Raw genomic sequence first — 8,994 nt, 5'->3', positions numbered from 1 at the left:
CAAAAGGGGTTTGACATGAGCAACTTTGTAAATGTCTGGTACAGCACCTGACTGCAACGAATTATTAACAATACATGTAAATGGTGTTAAAATTACATCAATGCATTTTTTTAAAATTGCAGTATTTAAGGGGTCTAAATCACAACTTTTAGTTGGAGACGACATAATGCAATCACATAAGTCAGCTTCAGTAATCTTTGAAAAATGTGTTAATGAATCACCATGAAACGTGTCAAATGTTGTATTACTTCTTGTTCTGATCTAGAAATTGAGAATACAAATACATTTGGGTTGCTTCTAATTATTTTGGCATCAGCAAACTCTTGCTCTACTCCCTAATGCATAGTCATTGTACACAGGTCTGACAAAGCAGCAAAAATTCACTCCATCAGTTGAAAGTAGATGCCTTCTAATTTCTAATCCTACCATTTTATCATAGCGTATAACTGTGTCACGTAATCTGTAAATAAAGTAATGATATTTGATACCGAAGGAAACCTGAATATTTTTTCAATTTAAAGTCAATTATGATACAATGACAAATAAAGCAGAGAGAAAGAAAACTAACAAAAATTATCGAAAAAAGTTAGCTTTTATGGAAGAAAATATGTCTCTCCATCATCTGGTCAGAGGTTCGATTTCAAGCTCAGAGAAGCTGTTTTTAATAAAGATTTTTTGGTACTTTTCTTTCTTCTTTATTATGCATTATGTCATAGACATCTTTTCAGATTATCTTCCACCAGTTTCTGCTTTTATTGTTTCTCTTTTACATTTCTTTTATTTGTATTTTAAGATGGACTTTGCAGAAATTTGATGGAAAAAAACGCGTTCATTGCTATAATTGAAGGACTAAGGAGTCACAAGAAGGAGGCTAGAGCTGTTGTTGCTGCATGTCGGGCAATTCGTGGACTCAGTATATTTCAGTGAGTGTGACATGATTTTATTTTTGTGGAAAATCATTTAATTTCTGAAAAAAATTATATTTGACAAATTCTGGAAGAAATACTTGTTGGATGCAGCATTACCTTAACTCCCCCCTGTGCAACAACATCTGGAAACTGCTGCATCATCATTTTTGCATGATCTTTCACACACTTTGAAAATCTCGAACCCGCAATCTTACTCTCCATGATAATTGGTGAATATCCAGTTTTCATTGGATGGCGATGTCTGTATTTTGGCACGACACTGAAGATAGAAGGGTTTTATGATTTTTATTTTATAAAATGAGATTTTTGTTGTTGTTGTTTTTTTAAAAATAGATTTTATTTTATTTAAAACATGTATTTATTTATTTATTTATTTATTTATTTATTTATTTATTTATTTATTTATTTATTTATTTATTTAATCATTCATTCATTTTTTGATTTAAAATATTATGTTTAATATGTTCTTATTGTAAATGATACTGGCAAAAGCCTTTAACTAACTTGAACTCTAATACCAAAACGGAGAGTTGAGTTTGCGAATTAATGACAATTATGAGTAGCCAAAGATCAATTGCCAGACACTGCATAAAGGTCATTGTTCATAAAATTAAAATATTTGAATACATCTGAATATTTTGTAAAGGGGACTTGGAAACGAGATTTGTTTAATTTTGCAATGAGTGACTGCAAACGTCATAGACAAGGAGAAAGTTTGTCTCAAGAATTTTCAAGATTTTGGGTTGTGAAAAATATATTCATTGATCAGATTGTTCAGTGTTTGCACAATCCAAGATGAGAGAAGTGATTTGATATTTCTCCATTCCTGATTGTTATAGCCGAATACTTGGGCTATCGAAGTGGTGTTAAGAGAATCTAACTTCTTTGTGAACATCGAAGGGATGATTTTATCCAGATCTCAATATCTGTAAGAATTAAGAAACAAACACTTAAAGCTCTCAGAATAATTTTGACAGGCTCTCTCTGGAACATGGAATTCGATGCAGAATTTCTCTTTTCTCTTAAAGTTGTATTCTGTTAGTTTCAGTGTAGTAGTGAGAAAACCAGGTTATTTATATATATGGAATTTGTTATTTATTATCAGAAATGAATAATATTTTACCGTGTTTATGTTTTGTCTCACATTTTATAGATTTGTCTGTCTGAGAGGAATGGAGTGGTTTTGGGATGGGATGGGAAGGAGGTGGACAAATTTTATGAAATCTTCTACTGCTCTTCAAATTATACTTTGTTCATAATACAATAACTATGAACTGTTAAAATCTGAATTACCATTCAAACTCAAATTTATACTCCTTTTGAAATCTCATTGCTGGTATCAATTTGCAATTATGCAATGCAAACATTTACTTTAAAAAAGTACATGGTATTTTTATTTCTTTGATAAATAGATCAAATTAGATTAAAATTTCCTTCATTCATTCTCGGGGTAATTTTTTTTACAAGGGCCTTTCCTCGAAAAAGACTGGGAGAAGCCAGCTTCAGTGCAGTGCTGCAAAGTGAGCAATAGGGCTAAGTTTCTTGTGAAGGAAAACACGAGATGTTGATATTAGGGTCAGAAACTGGGGTACGTGCAATGCATTATCCAAGCTGCCATCTTTCTGGTTTATTTTTTTGATTTAATTCAATGCCATGATACCGAGTCTATTTTAATAAGTCAATTATGAGAAGAAGAAGAAGAAGAAGAAGAAGAAGAAGAAGAAGAAGAAGAAGAAGAAGAAGAAGAAGAAGAAGAAGAAGAAGAAGAAGAAGATAAAAAAAGAAGAAGAAGGAAAATGAAGGAGGATTGGGTGAAGGAAGAGGAGGAAGGGGGGGGGGAGGAGGAAGAGGAGGAGAGGAGGAGGTAAATGAGATGATACATTTCTCTGACAGAAACGACCACAAGGAGAAGATTGCCTTGTATGACGGAGATTTGTTACAGCTGATGGTGGAGATTGTCAAGAATTTTATCAATGACTCCAAAGTACAGAATGAGGTGATCAGCACCATAGCCTGTCTGGCCGATATTGGTATGTTTTAAGTTAAGCAAAAAAACACATAATTAAGCATGTTTTTATTTTCCATTTCATCTGGCCTCAACTTTGCTCGAATTTGTTTTGTTACTCATTGTTTCATTAATCCACCAGCATGCCATCTGAATGGGGATAAGTAGCCTAGTTGGTAAAGCACTCGCTTCACACGCAAAGGGACTGAATTTGATTTTGGTTGAAGTCGAGATTTTTTTCGGACCCACAAGTCCACCCAGCAATGATTGGGTAGCTGAGTCTGTTACATAGGCAGAAAGTACTTTGCAGTAGACTAGCATTCTTTCCAAATGGTAGTAAGAAATTGCTATTGTCCATTTCATGTAACCGAGATAAACTCCCGCTCCTTGGGTCTAAGCTCAGACGATGTGATATGGGACTCAATTAACATTTCATAGATTAACATTTCATAGTGTTTCTGTGTAAAATTTCTTATAACAGGGTACAATGTCAAGGCTGTTGTTTTGCAATCATTTCCACCTATCTGGTAGGGTCAGTGATCATGCTCAACATTGCTTTGAACTGTTATGAAATTTCACCTTTCAACTCTGCAACAGATGCAATTATTATGTAATAGCAGTGGCAGTAGTACAGTCTTGATCGCTTAAATGCCCAGTTGTTGGGAAGCAGAAAAAAAAAAACGGGATTTAGGCAAAGCTTATCAAGAGCAAGATGAATACATATTTGAACATTCACGCCTTTCAACTGATTCACAGTGATTATTGTGCTCCACAGTGCTTAGTTCATTCCACCAGCAGACCATTTTTAACATTTCAAATAGTACAAAGTGTCTGCTATGCATCCTTTATGTCGTTAGATTTAACAATTTATGTTACTGTCTAAAGTTAGATATCTACTCATTCACATCTGTGATTGGGATGAATGTGTTTTGGGCGCCATACCTATGGTCATACGCAAGAGCCAGACTTTTCCGATTATTGTAATCTGTCCAGTCATTAACTATGCTCAACATCGCTTGACTGTGTTATAGGACAAACTAATGTATTGCTTGGCCACTGACATTTATAAAGTAGTGTGGTCAGAACAAGAATGAAGACATTTGACATGCACATACACGCACACTCTTTCTCTCTCTCTCTCTCTCTCTCTCTCTCTCTCTCTCTCTCTCTCTCTCTCTCTCTCTCTCTCTCTCCCCTCTCTCTCTCTCCACACACACACACACACACACACACACACACATGCACACACACAGAGTCACAGAATGGGCCCAGGGATTTCAAACGCTCATGGGTAGAGCACCTATTTCACGAGAAAAGGGGGTAGAATTGATCCTTGGTGGGGTTGAGATTTTTTCTCTTCTGAACCCCCTGTCCACCCAGCAGTGATCGGGTTGCTGGGTCCTTTTGATCTGAAAAGTACTTTGCGTCCAATACAAAGGGCAGCAAAAATTGCTATTGTCTGTATATAGCATTAAAGAAATCAGGATAACTCTGGCTCCATAAGCCCTATAGCTCTGAAGGCCTTCACATACACACACTCTCACACAGAGTGAGAAAGCACATGCATTTGTGTGTGTGTGTGTGTGTGCTTGTTTGTGCATGTGCATTTAACTGATTTACTCCTTTTAACATGCTGCTCAGTTCAAGTCTTGTGATGTCTCTATGATAATTGCACTCTGAACTTATAACTTTAACACCAATACGCCAATCCATGAGAGATATATCATTCCATTAGACCTTCCCCTTTATGAATCGCACTCGTCTGTAACGTTGAAGGACATCACACATACCAGGGCATTTTTTGGCTTGTGGTCCAGTCTATAGGGTGTGATAATAGATGGTAGATGTTGAGTAACTTCAAAGAAGGATGTAATCAAAGGCAAAGGATGGTTTTTGTAAAATCAAAAGCCCGTTGGAATGGGCTACAAGATCTTACATATCGTGGACATGTGGGATTTGAGTGGACAAAGTATACTTGACTTACTTTGGTGATTACCGACTGATGGACAATTCTAATTTTCCTTTTTAACAGCCAATTGGAAGTGGACAGTTGTAAGAAGCTGATTGGACGCTACATGAGCGATAGCAGTTTGAGGGACATAGGATGAGAATGCTGGAGAGAGTGAGGGTGGAGCTCAATTGATAGTTATTTGGGGCAGTGTTATTAGTTGTTGAATGAGACACAAACAGGGGATGAATCAATTCATTTGACCGCAACTTGTACAGTGAAAATCTTATTTTTCTCTTTTTCTTTTCTTTTTTGTTGTTTTTTTTTTGTATTTTGTTTTTTGTGTGGGCAATTATGTGAATTCCATTTTATAAAACGGTCATTTAGAGTTGTATTTTAAAGAGAAATAAATCTGTTTCATCAAACTAATGGGCATTCAGGCAAGATGGGCACTAAGTCGGCGGGTATTTAGGCGATCATCACTGTAATAGTAGAAATAGTTGTAGTAGCAGTAGCAGCAGCAACAGTAGTAGCTCTGGGAGCAACAACAACAGCAGTGGAAGCAATAGTTGCACAAGCAACAGCAGCAGTATGTGTAGCAGCTGTGATAGTAGTTTGTATTAATTTATGAAAAGTTGATAATGAAAAGCATTAACCTTCATCTGATTTTTTCATAACTAGATTTATTCCGACACCAATGTTATGTGGTAGGAATGCATCTTCGCATTCTTTTTGCTATGGAAAACTTCCCTGGAGATGAAATCCTTCAAGAAGCTGCCATTGAGGCTTTAGCTGTGCTAGGTGGCGCCGTTAGCGGCTCAGACATTCTACACTCTCATGGTGCTGTCAATAAAGTCATCAATAGTCTTAAGAGATTTGTCCACAATGGCAGTGAGTTTTTTAAAAACTTTTTCAATTGAATTTTTTATTTGTTTATTACATTAGAGACAACTCATTATTATTTGCCAAGTATTCCTCAATTTTTCCTTGATCAACACAATCACGGGCCCAATGCATTTTTTATTTTCAAAACTTAAAACATCTCAACTTTTTATGATTTTATATTTTATGATTGATTATCATGAGAGATTAAATTTTTACATCAAACCATGCATAAAATATTTAATGATACATTCGGTGTTCAACTCTAATGGCAACACAATACCATTTAAAAAAAAATTGATTTGATTACTTTTTCTTTTCAGGGAGGGAAGAGGGATAAAGTTATATAGATTTTTTTTTAATATTGCGATGACCAAATAATTTTGTTTAATTTAATTTGTCTGCTGAAAGAGGTGGTTGAAATGGAGAGGAAAAACAGACACATTCTTGACATTTACATTTTAAAAAATAATTTTCATCACATATGGTATGGTGTTGAATGATGACCTAATTTTGGTGATTTTGTGGCGTATCAATTAATCTTGTACCTTTGATTGAAAGGTAGTGGTATCGAACCCTGTGGAGACACTTTTTATGAGTCAAAAATGTAGTCTCATAGCAGATGTACTTACAACTTTTAAATTACCTGAAATTTGCTAAAAATGTTGTTATACTAAAACTTAAACCCTTTCAATAATACAGTTAGCTTAATATTCAGAGGAAAGATCTTATGGTGGTCCTAAACCTGAAATGTGTCGAAGAGGATGTCGGACATTACACCTTTTAACAATACAGCTAGAGAGTGAATGGGGGGGGGGTGCCTGAATAAATACGGGTAGCCATCTATTCAGAAGAAATGTGTTGAAAATGATATTAAGTTAAAAATCGAAATTGTTCAACAATATAACTTTGCAGACATCCAGAAAAAAGGCCTGATGGCTGTCCAAATCCTGGCTATCCCAGTACTAGTGGAATCCCAAGACATGTGTCATGAACTTTCCTCCATCATTAAAAACACCATGAGGAATTATTACAGCTCGCTTGTTATACAGAAAGAGGTATGTTCAATTATAATCAATTTGGACATTGTTTATTAATGAGATGTATAGATTTCCCAATCTCAGGTTTGATCACACATGAGAATAACAAAACTAATTCATGGGTTATATATACTCAGGTCTAAAAGGAACGCCAATGATTTTATCTTACATTTTATCTTGGTTGTTTTGTGTTATACTCTTTCATCAAAGGCGAATAAAATTCACAGTGGCACAATGCAAACATTTAATATCTTGTAACGGCAAATCTGTGAAAAAAATAAAGAAAGATAAAAATTCATTGAAAATCAAGTTTTGATATGATTTTGAATTCAATTGAAATCAATAACACCCCGAAGTCTTATCAGTATAGAGAGTATGAGGGACCTTTCGTGAGCAAATTTCACGGGCTTTTCTAGTGGTTTGCTGGAGCTGAAGGATGATAATCCCAGTTTGGAGAAAAAAAAGTGGAAGAACATGGGATCAAAGAACTTGTTTAGTATGCCTTCATGATGACAACAATGAATATTATTTTTTTTTAATATGAAGAATTATGCCCTATAAGCAGGGATGGGGATATTGCGATTTTTTCCACATTTGTAGTTTTTTTTATTTTCCCCCTCTTTTCCTCTGTTCCAGGCTTACATAATACTGCCATGACTGTGGTTAAATCTGTACTGCTGTTTGTATGCTTATTGAGACATCATAAGCACATGTTATAGTTCCTTCATTTTAAAAGCATTTCGTAAAGAATCACATCTGTCTTATTTGACGAGTTGTCTTTCCCCCCTGTGTGGCCTGTAAAACCTGGTAGATCATCTGCCCTTTCAGTTTCTTGGAGATGTTATTGCAGCAAAACAATTGTTGAAACAACCATATTTAACGTTTTCAATCTTGCAATGTGTTTCAGCTTCTTGCAAATGGCCGATGGTCTGATGTCACTATTCTTATAGAATAGAAAGAGAATAAATCTGAGCATCTGATAGTTATACAGTTTGGGCAGCAGGCATATCGAATTTTGACTCAATTTCTATAGCATATTCCTTGATCTGCATAATGACGTTTTCAAATGTCAGTCATCTCCCTTGATTGGAAAAACCTTGAAAAACCTTTAAAAATCACACCCCAAAACAATAAATTTACTGTTAACTCACATCACTTTGAATTTTACAAGCATTTTTTGTATATATGACACGAAATTTTGCTTTTCATTATTTTTTTTATCGATATGACTAAATTTTTCTTTTGAAGATGTGAATGAGTTTTTATACTAATCTTCAAAGGTTTTGCAAGGTCTTAACTTAAAAGTGCAATCATCATTCATCATCATCATTTTCGTTGTCATTGTTGTTGTCATCATTGGCATCTGCAACAAAATCGACAATTTTAAGAATTGATGGCCAATTTAAAAACGTGTCTTTGGTGCCATACAGCATATGAAAATTTAATTTATCTCTGTTTCTGTAGTGTTACACTGACAGTAACAATTTTTTCCTACCCTTCAAATAGGACAGAGGGTGAGAACAAAAAAATATATGCTTGATCTGAAATTGAAACTGATCTCTTTTCTTGTGTTAATGCTCTACTGCTGAGCTATCTGGATTCTGTTGGCCACTAAACGTAAGACCATATTTGTACAGGAACATTGGTTCGCTGTCTATATCTATTAGATTAGTCAGTCTATATAAATTATCCATAAAATCACATTCCACAACCTCTTCAAAGTTTTTTTTTTTTTTTTTTTTTTTTTAAACTAGGCATACAAGTTAAATGATATTAAAAAATTGGTCATCTACTAGAGTGACGAATCTGATAAGTAAAATTCTTTGTCATCAGAATAGCGGGCATTTAGGCCAAAATGCAGCCGGCATGCATTCTTATAACACCACTGTATCACTGTTTGGTTTTGTTTTTATTTTTGTTAATATTATTGCAATGCTGACGGGCTATTTATTAATTTCAATGTTTTTCAGGCTATAGTTGCCATGCAGATCTTAGCAGAGAAAGGTGTTGAGGGAGACAAGAAGGGCCAGTATTCACCTATGGCAGAGATTCTGGTAGACCAGGGTTGTCATGAGTTGTTGTTTCAAATTTTAGAGAAATTTGACAATGATCAAGGTACTTCATTTCATTTAATATTTCTTTATTCGAATGTTGCCGATTGACATTCGGAAAAGTAAAAACTCGAATTTA

At 34.8% G+C, this 8,994-nt stretch overlaps 1 protein-coding gene across 1 annotated transcript in view; it reads left to right on the top strand.

Annotated features, from left to right (window-relative positions):
- The window catches only part of LOC144974939 (leucine-rich repeat serine/threonine-protein kinase 2-like), a 115,251-nt gene that overhangs the window by 28,026 nt on the left and 78,231 nt on the right, over positions 1-8,994 (top strand). Inside the window, exons 13-17 of the mRNA XM_078918473.1 lie at positions 794-923; positions 2,823-2,959; positions 5,564-5,773; positions 6,680-6,822; positions 8,775-8,919. Coding sequence (XP_078774599.1) covers positions 794-923; positions 2,823-2,959; positions 5,564-5,773; positions 6,680-6,822; positions 8,775-8,919 — 765 coding nt within the window. The remainder of the gene's footprint in view (positions 1-793; positions 924-2,822; positions 2,960-5,563; positions 5,774-6,679; positions 6,823-8,774; positions 8,920-8,994) is intronic.

The sequence above is a fragment of the Berghia stephanieae genome, chromosome 6, assembly GCF_034508935.2.
Source record: "Berghia stephanieae isolate SIO BIC M18660-M18661 chromosome 6, UCSD_Bste_1.3, whole genome shotgun sequence".
Classification (NCBI taxonomy): domain Eukaryota; kingdom Metazoa; phylum Mollusca; class Gastropoda; order Nudibranchia; family Aeolidiidae; genus Berghia; species Berghia stephanieae.
This window is presented reverse-complemented; position numbering and strand designations above follow the sequence as displayed.